At 46.2% G+C, this 20,513-nt stretch overlaps 2 protein-coding genes across 3 annotated transcripts in view; one reads left to right on the top strand and one right to left on the bottom strand.

The window, feature by feature from the left end:
• Window positions 1-20,513, top strand: part of LOC103273442 (cytochrome c oxidase subunit 7A-related protein, mitochondrial) — a 73,778-nt gene that overhangs the window by 19,007 nt on the left and 34,258 nt on the right. The gene's annotated exons all lie outside the window — the stretch shown is intronic.
• The window catches only part of EML4 (echinoderm microtubule associated protein like 4), a 174,044-nt gene continuing 162,759 nt past the window's right edge, over window positions 9,229-20,513 (bottom strand). For both annotated transcript variants that reach the window (XM_008070872.2, XM_021718970.1), the window contains 4 exons: window positions 15,055-15,142; window positions 14,439-14,537; window positions 12,744-12,874; window positions 9,229-12,035 (listed from right to left, as the gene is read on the bottom strand). In XM_008070872.2, coding sequence (XP_008069063.1) covers window positions 11,562-12,035; window positions 12,744-12,874; window positions 14,439-14,537; window positions 15,055-15,142 — 792 coding nt within the window. In that variant the 3' untranslated portion in view covers window positions 9,229-11,561. The remainder of the gene's footprint in view (window positions 12,036-12,743; window positions 12,875-14,438; window positions 14,538-15,054; window positions 15,143-20,513) is intronic.

A 20,513-nucleotide genomic window follows, 5' to 3' on the forward strand; every position in this document is an offset into this window, starting at 1 on the left:
CCCGCAAGGAGCTGCTGGAGAACACCAGCGGAATGGAGCCCTCAGGATGCTCTTCCACTCCGCAGAAGGACGGCAAACCCTTGCCATTCTCGGCACACCTCTGTGTGTTGCCCTGGAGCGTCAGAACCGTTTCTTTGAGGAAGTCTGTGACTCCACTGACTGGGTAACAAATCCCTTGTAGTTTAGAAGGTTCCTGAGTCTTTGCTTTTAAGCAAGATTGAAGGAAAAACCAACTACTCTGTTAGTTGATCATTACAAATAATTTTGTGACATTGCTATCACAAAACTTCATTCCTTTCTCTTTATTTATGGAAACAAGTTTTCTTGGTGCTTAAAAAGAGAAAAGAATTGATGCTGTAATGGCCTTATTTTAACAATAAGCATTAATTATCCATGGAAACTAACCAGCTTCTTCCCTCTAATTGGGATGTATTTCTAATACAAATTTCCCTAACAGTTACGGTTTATGGCTGTAGGAAATTTAACCAAATTTAAATTTCAGAATGTTATGAAGAATTATGTATAATCATAAGAGACTCTCAATCCTAAAGTTGTATTACATTAGGGTGTAATTTTGGGAGTAAAATTCTAGGTATGGGAGTGAAATGGAAACACAAGCTCAAGAAGCTGTTTCTGACTGTCCGGTAGGCATTTGTGGTTTTAACCTGGGGAAAGTGGGTGTCCACTGGCATTCCTGCCGTCCACCACAACTGTTACATCCCATGATGCAGGTAGAAGAGCGATTTAAGAATTTAGCCAATATTTATAATACAACACAAGCCATATTCTTTGTAACAATTTAAACTTAAAATGAAAAATTTTAGATGCTAAGCTTACATATGATATGCAAGGGACTACACGTAGAGTTAATTTTTTTTTTAGGATCTACAAGAACAAGAAAGATTAAAAATAGCTACTTTACACTTCTGTTATCTTCATTTTTTATTTTTTTTGAGTTGGGGTCTTGCTCTGTTGCCCAGGCTGGAGTGCAGTGGCATGATCACAGCTTACTGCGGCCTCGACCTCCTGAGCTGAGGCAATCCTCCTCCCTCAGCCTCCTGAGTAGCTGAGACACTACAGGTGTGTGCCACTTTGCCCAGCTAGTTTTTGAATTTTTTGTAGAGACGAGGTCTTACTAATTGCCCAGGCGGGTCTCAAACTCCTGAGCTCAAGCAGTCCTCTCACCTTGGCTTCCTAAAGTGCTGGGATTACAGGGGTGAGCCACTGCACCCTGCCTTCTGATTTTTCTTTTTATGGTTGGAAGCTTTGCAAACCTCTCACTTTCTGGCCCATTGATCTTCAATAGTTAAAGGTCACATCTGCAGCAAAAATATTGATTGCTGAGAAATTCTGATACTCTCTGGTCCTGTGATTTAACTCATTTGACATCTGACTGTACATATTCTAGGCTGGCTCACTAGTGTGGCGCCACAGACTGCCCGTGTTGGGGCTTGCTTGAGAAGTGGGGCCCTGTCCCTAGCGCACCTCCTCTGGCTCAAGCCTTCCTTGCTGCCCCAGGGAGGTCAGGGCCTCCCTGACTTGTGGGCATCAGGGAGTTCACGCCTTTCCTCCTCCAGGACATCTGAGCAGTGTGCAAGTACACACTGTAGGTGCCAGGGCCTCAGAGAGAACCTGATCCCTTTGATTTGGTAAGCAGGCCTGGCGGTTATGTGTAACGAAACCATCACAAATCGTTTGAGGGGCTTTTCCAGGGTGTCGCGCAATCTCTTGGGGTTGACAGACCGCATGGCCGAGGCCCACTCTTGTTGAGGAATTCTGCAAGCTCCCCCTCACCCATCCCCATCAGAGGCTCTGTGCGACTGGGGGTGTCTGCTCCAGCAGGCTGCCCTCGTGGATGGGTTCGGGGGAAGCCTGGCTGTGGCACCCGGTCTGGGAGCCTCATGTCACACCTGGGTGGCAGCGGTGTGGGGGTGGCATGGGCTGACTCTGCCTCCCTGGCCAAGAGCAGCGCCTCCCGAGGTGGGGGGTGGCGCGGCGATCATTCAGGGTCCCCTCCGAGCTGTCTTCAAGGGAGGACAGGGCCTGCAGAATGCCTGGGATCGCATTCTCAAGACGATGTTCTCCTTGAGCCCTCCTGGGACGTCATGCCTTCCCTTGCCCTGACCTTGACCATGACACAGATTTGTCATGGTCACACGGCTGTACCTCAGGGACAAAGCACAGGTCCTTTTGCTGCCCAGGTTGAAATACCGAACGCCCATGACATATCCCACTCTGTGTCAAGCCTATGTCACATCCTGGGGAAGCGGGCTGAAGCTGCCTCTGGCTGTGGGAAGCCCCGGGGTTGCCGTCCAGCCTGGTCCGCAGGGGGAAGTTTTAGGCAGAAGCAGCTCATTGCTGCAGGGCCTCGGAATGGCCTGAAGATACAACGGGCACGATCAGGGACGGGCTTTCCAACGCAGACCAAGGCTGTGCCTGGTGCCTGGGGAAGGTGGGGCTTCCTGAGGGGGTGTCTTCGGGAGGGAGGGAGCCAGAAGGCCAGTCAGGCTCACGTAGGGTGGAGGAGCCGGGACACGGCCAGACCAGGGATTGTGGGAAGCCCCAGGACGTGGGTCCCCAGCCCGGCCCGGGCCCCTCTGCTCAGGCATTGGCTGCAGAGGCGTCTGGCCAACGGGGTGGGGAAACATGGACCTGCTACAGAATCGGCTAATACCTGGCAGGCTCCGAGTCTAGCTGCCCCCCCCCTGCTTGGGCCACAAGCCTCCGTGTTCACAGATTAATTTGAAAATTGAGTTGCAGCTGGATGAGTTGATGTCGACTTCAAAGTTCAGTGGTGTTTGATTAGACCCGTCCAGAGACTAAACCTGCTCCCAGGAAATTATTCTGACCGAATAATTAAAGTGAATAAAGGTTAGACTTGTGTTTCTGGCTAAATCTGTGTTGCATTCAGCATCTCCAAAACATGAATTCCATTAACCTTTCATGAACCAACATTAAATTGCTTTCAATTAGTTGTCACTCTAATTAAAGTTGAGTCACACAGAGGAGCCTTTGTTTATATGTGGCGGCTGGTCCCTCTTTCTCCTCTGGAATGAAATCCTCTCGAGCAAACAGTCATTTGGAAAATAGGTTTTACAACTGGCGGTGCGTCCTGTCCTGCACCCTCCCCTCCCCTTGTAGGGAGCTGTCCCATTAGCTGGAGGCCACGGGCCACCGGGGCAGCAGGGGCTGAGTGACCGAGCCCTGTTGGCGGGCGATTGGCGTGTGCCCATGGCCGTGGAGGAAGTTGAGGCAGCCCACTCCACCCAGGCACAGGCCTTGGGGTGCTGAGGTGAGGATGGCTTTCCGGGGGCCTCGTGCAGGTTGGGGTTGGGGCGTGTGTGGCCCTTGGCGATGCCACATCTTTGTGCACCAGAGCCCTTGTGCCTTGGGTGGGGTGGCCTTGGTCCTGCCACCTGAGAGCCCGCACTCCCAGGTGCCTGTCTGGTGGCCACAGCAGAGGGCACAGGGAGGCCTGTTGGGGACACCACTGTGTCCCCGCTACAGGACTTCCTGTCCCCCGTCATCCAGCATGTTTTCTGTTTTTCTTGATTGATTGTGGACGTGACCTGTCATAACCAAGACAATCTCTAAGCCAGGGCAGGATTCCTCGAACTCAAGGTGCCAGGGGTGAGGCTTGTTTTGTTTGGCTCTAGGTGTGAACAGAGGTCAGAGATACCGACCGCTCCTGTCTTCACCACCAGCAACCCTTAAAGCGCTGTCATTCACCCTGCAATGACACGGAGGAAGGTGACACTGCCCGGGTCCAGAGCTCAGAACGCCAAGCGCTGCCGGAGTGCCACAGGGCCCAGAGCAGGGCCGGGGCCCAGGTCGGAAAGGGGTAGAGAAGTTCCCTCGTGGGCACTGTTACTCGTGTGGCGTGTAGGTGGCTTTTGGGAAAGGGCTAGGACAGGGTGTGAGGGCACTCTGTGTGGGTGGGGCAGAGAGGCGAGGGAGGGTCCAGGGCCAGAGAGGGAGGCCCAGGCCAGCCCGCGAAGAGGCTTCCTGGGGCTGGGCCCAAGCGCCTGGACTGTGGCCTTAAGCAGCAAGTGAATGGCAGGGATGACCCCCGGATCCGATGGCTTTTCGCGAACCCTCCAGTGTGGGAGACAGTGCAGAGGGAGGGACTCAAGGCGCCCGGGTCTGAGCCACGAGCGCAAGTGAGTGCCTGGCGCAGAGGCAGGGCAGGGGGACAGGAACAACTCCCGGGCGAGAGGAAGGCAGAGCGAGCCCAGTGACGGCCAGATGCTGCAGGGAGGGGAGCACAGCACCGGGGTGCCCTGGGGGTGCTCGGTGTGGCTTCCGGGTGAGCAGGAGGCAGTGGGTGAGCCCGGCGCGTAGTGTCGGGAGTTGACTGTCCGGGAGTCCTCTGGGCAGAGCCTGGAGACGTCAGTGTGACAGCCGGTGTACAAGAGGCCGCAGACATTGTGGGTGTCAGTGATGCTGTCTGGAGGGCCGGACACGAGGGAGGCAGTGGTGTGGGGGACACCAGCCCTCGACGGGTGGAGAGGCTGAGACCGTGCTAGCTCGTGGGGCACGGGAACAGAGGAAGGGAGAGAGTGTCGCCAGGAGTCAGACACGAATGAGAACGTACTGTAACCCCACGTGTGTAGAAGTCACGGCCAGGCAGAAGCAGGTACAGGAACAGAGGTGACAGCAGAGGTGCCCTGAGAGGGACACCAACGGAGGGGTCACAAGGCTGACTCCCGAGAGCCGGGAATGTCGCGTCTTCCTCTGGAGGGTGGCTGCGTGGGTGTGCACGTGTGTGCACATATACACAAACTCACCAGGACTTGTGCACTTTTTGCAAGTTACACCTTTAAAAAAATCACTAAACACAAGGAAGGAGGAGGGCCAGGAGGAGGGAGGGGAGGAGCGGTGGAAGGAACCTGGAGGAGCGGTCAGAAGATAGGGTTCTCAGAAAGAGGATGACGACCAGTGACACACGCCACGGCACGGGAGGCTGCCCTGCCAGCCCTCATGCTCGCCGCCGTGTCCCTTGCACTTTGAGTGAGTGGCACAGAACAGACCCTGTCACGAGCTCAGGAGGTGGGGAGAGTCAGGACAAGGCACACCTCTCAGGTCTTTTCCACCGTCCCCTGCGGTGTGAAGGCCCCGGCTGCGGCTTTCCGGGAGCCCTCCCAGCCAAATCCCTGTGTTTAAATTTGATAATGTTTAATACAAAATGTAATTGGCTGCTATAATGGAAAACATGTCCTTCTGTCCTAGCGGGAGGATTTCCCAGAGAAACCACTTGAGCCGTGGTGGCTGTGCACGCCGCCTCGTGCAATCTGTCGCTGCTCCTTACAATCTGTCACGGCTCAGCTTCCGGGGCAGACGCCGCTCACGGCGACGTGGGCCCAGCCAGTGCTCCGGGGGACGCAAGGACAGCCGACTGCTTGTTCACTCATGTCCACGATGGGGGGAGGCCTTCACGGAGCTGGTGGGTAAAGCCCACAGGCTCGCCGGGATGTCTCCCCCGCTTTGGTTGGATGCTCTGGTGGGCAAGGCCCTGGGCCTCCTCTCTCTCCTCCCTGAGGCCTGGACCAGCACGCAGAGCTCAAGCTCCCTTCACCCACCTGGAGGAGGCTTTCACGGGATCGAGTCCTCGCCCTGGGTTCGGCGCCAAGGCCCCAGGGTCTTGCAAGAGCACCGGGCCCAGCAAGGGGATCTCGGCTCAGCTCGGAACGAATTCATCTTTTAAATGGAAACGTCAGAGGCTGGTGAGCGTTCCTGCTAGTGATTCTGGCGGGGAGATATTCACGGGCAGCGAGCAGCAGGCTGCAGGAAAATGGATTTGGCGATAAGGCAGGGCCTGTCACCCTAGGGAGAGACCGATCACCTTTCCTCAGTGACACAGCAACCTCGGGGCCTGCAGAGAGACCGAACTGCTTTCCCTTCCCATTTCTGAATTCTGAATAAAGGAAGGTGCTTCAGCCCAAACACCAGGGAAGGCGGAGGCTGCCGGGCCTCGGGGAGGTTCCCAAGGAGGACAGGGGCGTGCAGCACTGAGCCCAGTCACAGGCAGGACCAGCATGGGGAGGCGGGGGTAGAGGTGTGTGTGCAGAGAGTGGGGAGGAAAGCCCTGCACGCTGATAAGGATGTCCTTCCCCGGCCAGGAGCGTGCGGAGCTGTGCTATGTGGCAACCAGCTGTCACGGGGGCCAGAAGACACATTCTCGGTGCTCTCAGCTGCCTGTCATCCTGATGTCCCAGATGTTGAGCTTCTGCCCACCCTTGGGCTGACACCCGTGCCTGGCCTGGGCTTCCTTCGTGCCCAGCCACAGCAGCGACAGCAGAGCAGGTGCCAGGCCCATCACAGGCAGTATTTCTGCAACCTGGCAGTGGGCATCTCAGGTCCAAGGGCAGAGGCCATTGGAAGAGGCTTCCTTGCGATAAGGCCCATTTTCCTCTAAGTTCTCTTCAAAAGCATTGAGAAGGTAATACTTCTACATCATTACTTACTTATTTTTTTTTAATAGGATAGGGTTTTTTTGGGGCAGGGGGTGGTCTCACTCTGTCGCCCAGGCTGGAGCGCAGTGGCACGATCACGGCTCACCGTAGCCTTAACCTCCTGGGTTCAGGCAATTCTTCCACCTCAGCCTTCCCTGAGTAGTTGGGACTACAGGCGCATGCCACCACACTGGGCTAATTTAAAAAAACATTTTTTGTAGAGATGAGGCTTCACTATGTTTCCTAGGCTGGTCTTGAATTCCTAGACCCAAGCAATCCTCCTGCCTCAGCCTCCCAAAGTGCTGGGATTACAGGTGTGAGCCACTATGCTCACCCCCATTATCACACTTTTAAAAATTAGTGATAATTGCCTAACGTTACCAAATGCCAATTGAGTATTCACATTTACCAAAATGTCTCCTTTTTTTTTTCCCCTGTAGTTTGACTCAGGGCCCAACAAGGCTCATGGTGGATTTTTAAATCCTGATGCTTTGTGATATAAAGGAGCAAGGACTGGGGACAAATGATTGCTTGCCTTTTAAAAACGTGACATCAGCATCCAGTAATGAATATGGCTTGACTTGGATTGTAAGTTGTTTGAAAAGGTGCAGTGTTCAGTAAGCTGTGGTCTCCCAAGGACGGCAGGAGTCCAGCGAACAGGGACATGACACAGGCAGACATTTTCCAGAAGAGATGATGGAACTCTCCTCCTGTTTGCTCTTCTCCCTGTTCCTGTGGTTGATAAAGTTTGTCTTCTATCAGAGCCTTCAAGGCTGTTACAGGGACCTGTTAATGAAAGTTGAGTGGAAATCCAGGTTTCCTTTGGAAAAGGTGAACCAATTAGCACCAAGCACTGTCATTGAGCCCGCGAGAGCTGGCTGCCCCTTCACACTTTTTTTTTTTTGAATAAACACCTGGAAACCTGTCCTTTTTTTTTTTTAGGAATCAGAGTCTCACTCTGTCACCCAGGCTGGAGTGCAGTGGCACGCTCACGGCCACCGCAGCCTCAACCTGCTGGGCTCAGGTGATCCTTCCACCTCAGCCTTCCAAGTAGCTGGAACCACAGGCAGGAGCCATCACACCCAGCTGACTTTTAAAAAATGTATTCTAGAGACATGGTCTCGCCACATTGCCCAGGCTGATCTTGAACCTCTGGGCTCAGACAATCCCTCCCTCCACCTCCCAAAGTGCTGGGATTATAGGCATGAGCCACTGCTCCCGGCTGAAATCCTTCTACTTCAATGGTCCCTGAACAAAGGGGACGTTTCCAGCAGGGCCCGGTTTCAGCGATGGCGACCCAGATGTGTGGCATCACTCCAGCAGCGGATGTGCCCACTCTGGGATTGAGGCCTGGGATGGACACAGGCTCCCTTGCTTCCCATCTACGGTCTCCACCCTCGACCTTTCCTGCTTCCCAGTTTTGAGCATCTCTCCCGGTGTCGAGGAAGAAGGGCAGACCTCGACTTTTTAACACATGAGGTCTTGGCACAGTCGTTCTCTAGCTAAACGAACAAGGGCCGGTGACTACATCTCCCAAACTCTTGTCCTCCTCCGCAGGGCCACCTCTCACATCCCCGAGCTGGGTGCCGGGATGCCTGGCCCGCAGCAGGTGCTCCTGGCAGCTCCTCTCCCTCCACATCTGCTCATCTTCTCAGTCCTAAAAGCGTGACCTTACTACTCTCTTCTTTTCTAAGCTATAAGCCAAAATCTAGTTCCTAGGAGAGTCACACTAACACAACACCCCAGCGTGTCCAAAGTCAAATTCATCACTTCCCCATAGATGGGTTTGTTTTCTGGATTTCCTTTTTAACTTTTTTTTTTTTTGAGTTGGAGTCTCACTCCATCACCCAGGCTGGAGTGCAGTGGCATGCTCACGGCCACCCCAGCGTTGACCTGCTGGGCTCTGGTGATCCTTCCGCCTCAGCCTTCCAAGGAGCCAGAACTACAGGTGTGTGCTACCATGCCTGGCTAATTTTTTTTTTTATCTTTTAATGTAGAGATGAGGTCTAACCAAGTTGTCCAGGCTGCTCTCGAACCCGTGGGCTCAGGCAATCCACTCACCTCAGCCTCCCAAAGCACTGGGATTACAGGCTTGAGCCACCACGCCCGGGCTTCCTTTTTATTAAGAAAAATCACATTGTTTAGCGGGCTTGTTCTGGTGCCTATCAGCCCTTCTGTCTCAGTGACGATGGAATTTCCACCCCATGTAGCCTTTCATGGGTTAGTCTGTAAGTGGCTGTGAACATTGTCACTAAAGATGAATGTGACAAAGATGAAAACCCCATGGCTTTCATGATCGTCCAACTGGAGAATGTGTGGAATACTCTCAACCTGTTCTTCATACAGAAACATTGGCAGCGGCCGATTTACGGCTTGGTACATAGAGGAACCATGTCACCAAGCAACACGGCAGAGGTGGAGAAAGCAGAGACCGCCATGGCATAGTGTTCAAGAACTTCACAGTGGCTGACACTGCGCGGCAGCCTTGGTTAACCTGGCGGGTAACCAAGATCATCAGGACTATTCAGCATTAAACATTAGAGAAATGTTGACAAATAAAATGAAGCCATTCTTCTATTTGATGGGAGCATAAATCAGAAGTAATTATGACAGAAGCATAACATTATGAGATGGAGTTTGTTACCACCAGAATGATTTTATCCATAGCAACAGCAGTAGCCAACTGATGTTTCCTTTTGAATTGTCATATCTTCTGGTGACTGGATGGCCATGGAAACTAGCAGTATAAATGAAGAAAGAGTTAAGACACCCTTAGAGACAAAGGAAACATTTTGATGATTTTATTTTTTAATCTTCAAAAATTTCTGCCATGAGACAGGAATGCATGATAGAAATGGCTCAACATCTTCACATGAAACACTTGGATTCATTTTCATTCACAAGTTTTTCTGAAAACATCTATAATTTCAAAATCCCACCCACTTCCAACCATTATCACAGATTTAGCTGACCATTAAACAGTAGTTGCCAGCATTAGATTGCTGGAACGCTCTCTGCGTATTAGCAGTGTCTTCTGAAACTACCACCCAAGAGTATCATGATTATAAATCTTATTGTACATGACACCCAAAGGTGACTGATGTCCTCAAATCAACTCCCTGCTTATCACCAGGTTCTTAACGAAATGCTCTTTCTTCTCCAAGAATGGTTTGTTGATCTCAGAATATTTTTCTTGCAGGGAGCAGCACAAGCTGACCTGATGATCCAATCGTCACTGCGAACAGGTGGGCATATATACCTGATACTGGTGCTCTCTGATAACTATGTACAGAACATACTGAAAAAAGCTGGGTTGCTTGCAACCTATATCTCTTCTTTTGAAGAGAACTACTTTGAGGTTTTTTTTTTTTTGAACAGTTGTAAACAAAAGGAAAGAGATACATACAGACATCTGTCTGTACACAGAGATCTGAGTATTTTCAAAGTGGCGCATATCTTCTTATCTAGAGATACACACAGAGTTAAGTGTCTCCACTTGCCCTTTCACACACTCACACCCTTCCACACAGCGTGTGAATATAAATGTTGTGTCCTTGGGAGTTCCCTAGATTTTTCATATTACCAAATGATGATGAAATACCTGATTTGTATTACTCCTGAGAAGATACTAGAAGGGAATGACAGTTCTGATGCACTTTGGAATGGCACAATCACGTAAACGCTTGCATACTTAAGACTTCTGAACTCATCCAAAGTTTCTAAACATAGTCCAACCAAAAAAAACAGTATCAAAACAATGCAGCAAGTTAAAAAATAAAACAAATTTTTTTATAATCAAAGTATAAACAAATATATAGGAAATACATATTTGTCAGTAATTATTTTTAAAGTAGAAAACATATACTTAAGAAAAACACAGTTGGCCAATAAAACCAAAAAACACAACTTTCCAATGCATAATAATACATGCATTGCCCCAAAGAACAGGACAGCCACCTTAGACTTGCAAAGCTTCTTATAGCAACTCCACCAAAAAAACTGACTTCCTACATAGCAAGTCTATTAAGTATGCAATAGATAAAAAAATTATTGTGACTGTAACTTTATACTTCTGTAAAAAAAAAAAAAAAAGAATTTGTAATTTACTGAGTATTTTATCCCTCGGTATAATTAGTTTGTATAAAAATTACAACTAAACCAATGAATTTCAAGCACCAATTCAATCATTTAAACTTACTGTGTTTATATTTCTCCTATCATAGAGGGAACAAATTACAATGAAAGCTAAGCTAAAATTAGCCAGGTAATTATTACAGTTTAGTTTTAAAGGCATGTGGTTTTTTTCTTCCATTCACTTGAATGCCAAACTTCTGAGAATGTTCTGGCTAGGAAAGGACTCCTTGGAGGACGCTCTCATTTCCGAGTATCAATGGTCTAATATACATGGAAAGCTCTTTAACAAACCAAAGCTCTCTTTGTTCTAGGATAAAAGAGATTTGCACAGAAGAAATTAAGAGGCTGTTGCTCATTATGACGGGAAAGGCAGCACCTAGTAGTAGACTGAGAGCACATCTGGATGTCTACGGTAGTGTCGGGAGGCGGCGCTGTAACCAAGAAGGCAACACCATTGCACTTGGCAACACTGGAGTTTTTCTTAACTAAAAAACTTCCATCAGACCTTTGGGGTGGGAGGATATCTCACTAAGAGCACATTTTTTTCTTCTGGTTCCTTTTCTGCATCAGGAAAGAAAGCAGTACAGTCTGAGCCAGCAGATGAGTAACAGTGTTTGGGATGCCTCTGGTTGTTCCTGAAGCAAACACGTTCAGATAACAAGGGGGTTTATTTTCAAAATCAATACAACTGCTGTTTTCATTCCAGTATTTATATCACACCACTTACATACACGGTAATTTCTGAGACACAATGCATGTTTCAGTCTTCTCCTACTCTTAAGGTTGGTTACTTTTCAATGCACACCAAACTGAACCTTCAGGTCAGCTGCATTTGAGAGACTGAAGATATGACTATTGAGGAAAACAGACCACAAGGAAACCGAAATCTCCACTGACAGCGAATCTCCATCACTGCCCATCCTGTTATCTGAACTTCACCACAAAACCACACGCAGCGCAAGGAGACTTCGGGCGTTAGGACAGGGGCGGAGGGTCCCGCGGGTCCTCGGGAGGGGCCGCCTCGCCCTGCTCCTCGCTGGCCTCGGGGGACGGCTCCTCAGAAGCGGGCTCGCCCAGGTCTTCACTGCCCCCTTCGCTCTGCTCCTCGCTGTGGTCTTCGCCCGGCTCCCCAGGCTGTTCCAGGCTGTTCTCCAGAAGCGTGGGAGAGCTGCTTATTCTACTTTCCTCTTCAGCTGTCACATTTAAGGGCTGGGAAGGAGGCGGCGTGGGAGTTTTAGACTGGATGGCACTTTCAATGGAGGAGAGGGGGGCTTTGGTTAGAGTTGTATCTGCTACAATCTCATTCTGGGGCAAAGACAACTTTTCCACCAGTTTCCACTGAATGATGCTCATGTCTTTTCCACCAGTTGAAATGAGGTGACTGTCATTATGAGTAAAGCTGACATTGGTGACATGGCTGCTGTGGGCACTGTACTTGTGGCTGGGAGCCTGTATGAAATAAATCAGACAGGAAAGTTAAACCCGTTCTTTAAGTGCCTGCTGACAGAAACGGAGGTGACCAGGTAAGGGGGTCACTCGGCTTGTGAAATGGATCATTCAAATCAAAGCCATAGGTCCTCAAATCTCAGGAATAGGCTGGCAGTAATTTCCTTTTAAGGTCACTTTACATGGGAAGAAACAAAATAGAATAATTGGACATCTTTTATTTCCACACAATATGCTTGAAAAAATAACTACAAGTCTGTCTCTTCTAGATGCTGGGAAGCATACTCATCAGAGCTTAGTAATCATTCCTTGGAAATGGCTAGGGGAGAAGTTACTAGGTTGGCAGGATTATAGGAGAATTAGGAATCAGTTCCCTTAGCTTCATAACACTGACTGTGTGTCTAACAAGTGCAATATTTTAATGTTTAGGGTAAATTGAAAATTTCCAAAAAGTCAAAATAAGCAAATGAACAAAAACACGAAAGGAGTAACACAGCACCAGCTATTATCTCTATGGTTCTTCTGCTCAGCCTTGGGGAGGAGGAAGGGGACCAGTGGCACCTGCTTGGACACTCTTAGCCCTGTTCTCCCTCTGGGTATTGGAGGATTATGGAGAGTCACTACTAAACTACAAATGTTTTCTTGCCATTGACACAAATCAACCCCAAACAAAAGGTCCTATAACACTAGTTTCTATTAAAGGGAGCTTACCTTCGCTTTGGAGCAGGGATACTGAAATAGATGGACTTTACAAAAGTCATCGGCCACAGCTATCACTTTCCTATTGTGGGACCGCACCAGTGCATTGATATCTGTGCCATCGGACCCTTCTGGCCAGACACCTTTGATATGGAAACATGGATGTGGAAAAATTAGCCTAAAAATGTAACTGCGATGCTACATGTTTGATTTTAGAACTTGATGAAATTTATCTATGTTCAAACTCTTAATGCTAACTTTTCCCTTACAAATTTCTTAGTGGCTCAACAGTTTTTTATTCAAATGATGATGAAGTTTTAGCCAAAATTTAACCATTTGCACATGGAAACATCTTGAGGATCACCTACTAGTTCCTCGACTGCACTTTTTTTTTTTTATACAAAATAGTGAAAAATGAATCACTTCATATTAAATAGCATAGTGCTGGAACAAATTATTTTACTGTAATGATATTTGGTTTCTAATAGAATGTAGGACATTGAGGAATTTATAACCAAAAAAGTCAAAATGTTATATCTTATATTTTTTCTAGTGTATGGTAACATGTGAAACAGTCATGGACACGCACTGCAATAGTAATATGTTTGATGTCTTCCACTTTGTGTTCTTCTATTTGAGCAGAGAATGCAGTCTCGTTTTTTTCTCCCACATTAATAATATGTAATTTATCATCTAGTCTGCTGTTCGAAGATGATGTGGAAAGAGGCACTCATGATTCCTGAAAAACACTTCTCAACTGCTCAATCATATCTCAGTATATATTCCATCTCTTTATTTGCTTTTTCATACAATTTGAATAAAAAACTACAAGGAAATATACATTTTTGAAAAATCTGTGCTGGCATAAGTCTATCCTGTATCATCACCAGCAATCTCTTTATGTCCTGAGAGGGGACATCAGTGCAAAGGGTTAACTAACAAAGCTAAAACAAAGCCTGAAGACAGTAAACTTGAGACTAATACTCCACAGTAACCAGCAGGTGGTGCTACTAATTTATTTTTGTTTCCGCTTGACTCACCTCAGCAATAAGCTTTTCCTTTTTTTTTTTTTGAGTTGGAGTCTCACTCTGTCGCCCAGACAGGGATGCAGTGGCCGCTACCGGCCACCGCAACCTCGACTTGCTGGGCTCCGGCGATCCTTCCGCCTCAGCCTTCCAAGTAGCTGGAATTACAGGTGCGCGCTACCACACCCGGCTGATTTTTTGATTTATTGTAGAGATGAGGTCTCGCTGCCCAGGCGGGTCTCGAACCCGCGGACTTGGGCAATCCACTCACCTCAGCCTCCCAAAGCCTGGGATTACAGGCTGAGCCACCGAGCCCAGCTAACTGTGCACTTTCAACAGGTGCATTGGATGGTATGTGAACATGTAATAAAGCTACTTTTAAAATGCTGTCAGCAAATTTTTAAAATTTTAATTTTTACTTGGAGAAAAAAAAGGGAAGACAGTCTGTACTACTATGTAAATTCCTTATAACTGTCTTTCATATTTACTGGGGACTAAAGTGCTAGATTCTGCAAAGAACAAATCCCTACTGGTTCTATCCTAATACATTTGATTTCTCTGAAGCTGAATTAATTGTGATAAAACTAAAGAACACACATAAACTGCTTTTCATTTATAAACTTAAGTAAATTTATATAAAAACCCACAAACCACCTCTTCACATTGGGTGTCACATCCTTACCAAAGACTTGAAAGCCTAGCACACAGGTGTATGTTGTCCAATCGATGTCCTTACACTCTGAGCGATTCCTGATCAGTTTGCAGCCATTTGGAATGTCCCCTTAAATTTAGAAACAGGAAAGATGATCACAGTGCTTTTGTACAAATGTATTTGAAAGTGCATCTCGAGTTAAGCCAGCCACATTTACTTGTATTTATAATTCATTGAAAAACATGAAGACACATTTAAAAAGGACAATAAAGTGTTTAATGTGGTTTCTTGAACTACAAACTTTTTCTCATGGAAGTGTTTTTTCCCCTCTAAAAAGTATAAATTCCCATCCATTATATTCCTCTCTGCCTCCAGAAAAAGTTGTTAAATGAAAAACCATTCAGAGCAGTATCAATCCACTGAGTAATTTTGTATTGCTACCTGTGCCTTCTGTTCTGCACCATTAAATTAATTCATTACTTTCTTTGAGAAGTCAACCACCTTTGAGATTCTCATTACTTAGCTCAAACACATGCTTTGTTAGGTGAGAGAGGCCAGCATGCATCCCTGCACAAATTCCATGCAGCCTGTTCATTAGTGTCCTTGACAGACACATCTGAGCCCATATGTGACCATTCATACTTACAGTACAATATCTCATAGTCTCCCGAGTTAGACATTATATACTTGTTGTCTGGGGACCAGTCAAGGTGTGTGATGTAGCTGGAATGTCCCTAGGGACAACAAATCAATTGTTAGAAAGCAGCTAGAGTTTTGAATGAAAAACAGTTGAACAGTCAGTCAATACAGTTTTCTGAATACAAGTTCATCAGAATTCCTAAAGGATTCCTAGAGGCAGTATCCCAGCCTCTAGAACTGAATAGGTACTTAAGTTCTCTTTTACTCTGTCTTGTTGGGAGCCAAAGATGCAGGCATGTGAAGATGTCAGTAATACATGAAGAGTTCTGGCAGAAATTTGAAACTAAAGAGATCTCACTATGGTGGAAACATTAAGCACTTGGACTTGGGAGAATTCTGCTGGTCTCCCTACCTAGACACCAGAAACTAGCACCTACTACCGGCGCTAGACACTTCCAAGAAAAAACAGTCTCTTAAACTTGTTTCTTAGAGCAGTGGTCTCCAACCTTTTTGGCATCAGGAACTGGTTTCATGGAAGATAATTTTTCCATAGCTGGGGGAGGGGGATGGTGTCAGGGTGATTCAAGTTCATAACATTTGTTGTATACTTTATTATTATTATGTTGCAATTATATAATGAAACATACAGCGTCATCATCTCAGCTCTACCTCAGATCATCAGGCATTAGATTCTCATAAGGATTGTGCAACCTAGATTCACATGCGCTGTTCACAATAGGGTCTACGCTCCTAATGCTACTGCTGATTTGATAGGAGGTAGAGCTCAGGCAGTAATGCAAGTCATGGGGAGCAGCTGTAAATACAGATGAAGCTTTGCTTGCCAGCTCACAATTTACCTCTTGCTGTGCAGCCCAGGTCCTAACAGGCCAGGGACCAGTACCAGTCCCTGGGATCCCATGTCTTAGAGGACACTGCAACAGATTATCACACCCTCAAGCCCTGCTGTGCCTATTAGAGTGACTCCATTTTTGAGAATGAAGTGTTGGTTACAAGTTGTACATAAGAGATACAGTTTTCCTGAGCTGCTTCTTGACTATCCATGGTATGCTTCAGAGGCTGAGGAATATGGCACACATTTACAGTCATATGGAGGTCTCCTAGAAAAACTCTTACCTCCAAAGAATGTTCTGGGGAAAAAAATCACCCAATATTGTACCCCTTCAGAGTTCCAAATGTTGGGTTCTATAATGTTACCTCCCTAGGTAACATCACCTCAGCGTGTCCTTGTTCTAGTCAACCTGACAAAGATGGACCCTATATAACCTGATACCTTAAAACAATCCTTTTCACTTTTATCTCCTACAGTCTTTAGTGAGACACACTTAATATTTGAACCTTTTCAAATGACTAGCTTTCTGCTCACACAATTCTTTAAGCTAATATATTCAATATACCTTAGGTATAGTTGTTAATGATTTATACAGGTTTTTAATTATTACACTACCCTTCTGAAGTCTAACAACGTGTCTTAAAACCCTTCTGGAGCCGCAATCTCCACCATAGTGCTGCATGGGAAAGACACATACATAAATGAATTTATGTGAATTTGAGAATGGTGAAGTTTTCTGAAATCATAAGAGGCTAGGTAGTATACTGAAAAAACAGGCTGGAAATCACTTGTTAGGAATATAAGGGTCCTACCAACTTAATAAGAAATCAATTTCCAGAGCCTGCAAGATGCATGTGGTTACTGGATGTTTTCATACAATCCTTTCCCTAGTGCATGTGAGCCGGATGCTGGCTCTGGTGTCTGCAGAAGCCATGCTTCTAAAATGAAAAAACTGTTGCTACATGAATGAAGGATTTAACCAGATTAATCATGGCAAAGTACAATCCTCCCAGACATATTCATCCTAATGTGGAAGTACTTAAGAATATTATCTGGGCCGGGCTCAGTGGCTCAGCCTGTAATCCCAGCACTTTGGGAGGCCGAGGTGAGTGGACTGCCTGAGGCCGTGAGTTCGAGACCCGCCTGGGCAACTTGGCGAGACCTCGTCTCCACAGTAAATCGAAAATCAGCTGGGTGTGGTAGCGTACGCCTGTAGTTCCGGCCACTTGGAAGGTTGAGGCGAAAGAATCACTGGAGCCCAGCAGGTCAAGGCTGCGGTGGCCCAGAGTGTGCCAATGTATTCCAGTCTGGGCAACAGAGTGAGACTCTAACTCAAAAAAAAAAAAAAAAAAAAGAATATCATCTGCATCTCTGTGCAAAGCCCTTAATAGCATTATTTAGAAGAGCATCAAAAGCATTGTATGTAGACATAATATTCACACAGATCGCATCTGTTAGATACAGAATGTGTTCATAAGTATCTCAAAAAAGGACTGTTGAGTAGGAAAACGTCTCCAAATTTAGGAAAAACCCTGTGGAAGTTAATAACTCATTAGAAAAACAAAAGGGACATTTTCTCCCTGGAATTGATGCCAACAAACAAGCAAAGAAGATACAAGGCAACGCTGGGGTTTATAATGTCACCTCCCAGGTACCACTTCAGAGTGTCTTTTGATGGACTTGGCAGCCAATGAAAAGGCAGTTCATGTAGACTTTTCAAATGATTTTGAAGATCTCTTTGATGATTATGACATCCAGTGAGGTGCCATTCAGCTGCTGACAGAGCCAGGCCCTTGTTACAGAGCCTTCTTGGCTTCAAAGAACTGTGGAAATCACTTGAAATTAAGACCTTGCTAACCAAGAGAGAGAAGAACTGTTTTAACCCCCTGTATGATGCTGTTAATCTCTGAATGTGACCAGGTTTTGTTCTTATTTCAATTAAACAAAAGTATCATCAAATGGTTAAAAAAAAAATTTATTGTAGAGACAAGGTCTCGCCAAGTTGCCTGGGCTGGTCTTGAACCGGCAGCTCAAGCAATCCACTCACCTCGGTCTCCCAAAGTGCTGGGATTACAGGCTGAGCCACTGAGCCCGGCCAGAAGTAAGTTTTAATGAATGGAAGAGTAAAGTTCTATGAGTTTATGGAAACTCCAACGGATGTCCCCCAGTTTGGAACCTCTGAGAGCTAAACTTTAGAATTAATGCCAAATAAATCAAAGCAGGAAGAGGTAAATATGAAAGAGTCATAATGGCTTCAAGGTTGTCAATCCTATAGTATAAGCTGACTGCAGGTATGGATCTATCCAAAGAAAGCGTTCCTCAGGTGGGCTGGCAGCAGGGAGGTCAGCAAAGAGAAAGGGGCACAGAGATAGATGCGAGGAGTACCCGCCCACGTCCAGGGTAGAGGGGCCCGAACCAAGACCAGTTCCAGAGGCAGCTATTGCTCTACTGTGGAGGTAGGCACCAGATTTGCTCACCTTTTGATTATGTTCTGGTTTCCTGTACTTTCCCCCCAAAGGGAAGAACCGCACTGGCTGGAGGATGCTCATGTCCTGTGCCCTTGGTGATTATATACCTTACTTCAAATGCAGGGTGACATTCTCACTGAAGTTGGCTATTGGTTTCCTGAGGTCTGCTTAGAGAGACAACTTTGACTGGCCAGAAGAACCTAGGATTTTAGTGGCCTTACCAGTTATAGTGCTTGTTGTAAACTGGCATTTTTATAAACCAGCTTTGGAGAGCTTGTTTGATGTAAGTCCATCACTCTAAAATTGATCTTGCCTTGTTTCTTTGCTTATGAGGCTGCAAGCAAGGTCCTGGCCTATAATGACGTCATCATTCACAGGGACCCATGCACCCACCAACAGCCCTCTACCAAGAAGTACTGCTTCGCATCATTGGACCCCAGTCATCTTTTCAATGGACAGTTCCACATAAAGTGATACCACAAAGAGGGACTCCAAATGCTTATAACTCATTTATCAGAGGAAATTTTCTAAAGCTCTAAGCCTGGTATGCCTCTGTAGCTACTGAAATGTCGCTTAAATGGTGGCTGGTAACAGGAAAATTATTAGAAAAAAACCAGAAAACAGTATTTGCATTTAGAATTCTATAGGAGTTCTTGTTGATATATTTTAGGAAAGACCTTCTTCACAACAGTGCTATAAAGTAGATACTATTATCCTCTCCAATTTTAAGATGATAAAAATTAAGACCAAGAGATGTTAATTAACTTGCCTAAAGTAATAAACTAGTAAGCAGCAGAGCCAGCATTAACCCAGTTTTGTGTATCCTATACTACAGCAGACAACAGATAAAAAACAGTTAATAGGGGACCATAAGACCAGATGGTGGAAACAGACAGCAAGAAGTAACAGCTGGGAGCAAAGCAAAACAGAAGATAATCAGGACCGCAGAGTAGCTGAGTCTTTCATTATAGCCTCAAACAACACCACAGACTCTAACAGGTCCTATGGATGTTTTGAAATAATACTTTTGAACACTTTAAAGTTAAAAGCTGGAGCAGGACAAGTCTCATGCAATTATAAACTTGCTATTTCTCAACACTTCCACAGTCATTCTGATTGTCCAATGTCATACATTGCTCTGTTTCTTTTCTGGGTCAGCTATACTGGAATAGCATAGTAAAATACATGTGTAATAAAAAATCTGAGGCATTATCATACACTGGAAAGTTTCCTCTACCAAGAGTTAGGCAAACTGTGTTTAAGTCCCAGATCTGCCATTCTGTCAAGAGGAGGCCAGTGATAAGCTGTGACCAATCTTTTCTGAAATAAGGGTTGAGCTAAGTGCTACAATGCTACCTAAAAGATTTATGATTCTATAAGATTAAATCATCTTTGATATAATCTCTGTGTATTAAGACATGAACTTTTTTTTTTTTTTTTGAGTTGGAAACTCACTCTGTCGCCCAGACTGGAGTGCAGTGGCCGCTCCCGGCCACCGCAGCCTCGACCTGCTGGGCTCCGGCGATCCTTCCGCCTCAGCCTTCCGAGTAGCCGGAATTACAGGCATGCGCTACCACGCCCGGCTGATTTTTTGTAGAGATGAGGTCTCGCTGTCCAGGCGGGTCTCGAACCCGCGGGCTCAGGCAATCCACTCACCTCAGCCTCCCAAAGGCGCGGGATTACAGGCTGAGCCACTGAGCCTGGCTCAAGACATAAACTTTTAAAAAAGTTGAGTTTAAAAAAATTTGATGCCTGCTAGGGTAAGCTTCAGTAATCTGAAAATTCCTTTCAGTGGAACATTTTATTCGATCCCGTTGTATACTATTCCATGTCACAAACATTAAGTTGATGAACTGATGAAAAGATAGACTTAAATAAATTAATGGATAATGATTCACAATTGTCAAGGCAAGCAAAAATATTTTGGATAAATTCTAAAACTGAGACTGTTTACTTTGCTTATTGTAAGATGTGCATGCTTCTAAAAACTGATTCTCTTATCTAGATAGTCCTCTAAAATAAACTGTTTTGTGATAAAGATTGTCAAAAGATCTGTGCCACTAATACATGATTTGTTAAACCTAAATTAATTTCCATATATATATATTTGTGTGTGTGTGTGTGTGTGTGTGTGTGTACACACACACA

This window comes from Carlito syrichta, unplaced genomic scaffold, assembly GCF_000164805.1.
Source record: "Carlito syrichta isolate Samal-C Ts95f unplaced genomic scaffold, Tarsius_syrichta-2.0.1 Scaffold314048, whole genome shotgun sequence".
In the NCBI taxonomy this organism is placed as follows: Eukaryota; Metazoa; Chordata; class Mammalia; order Primates; family Tarsiidae; genus Carlito; species Carlito syrichta.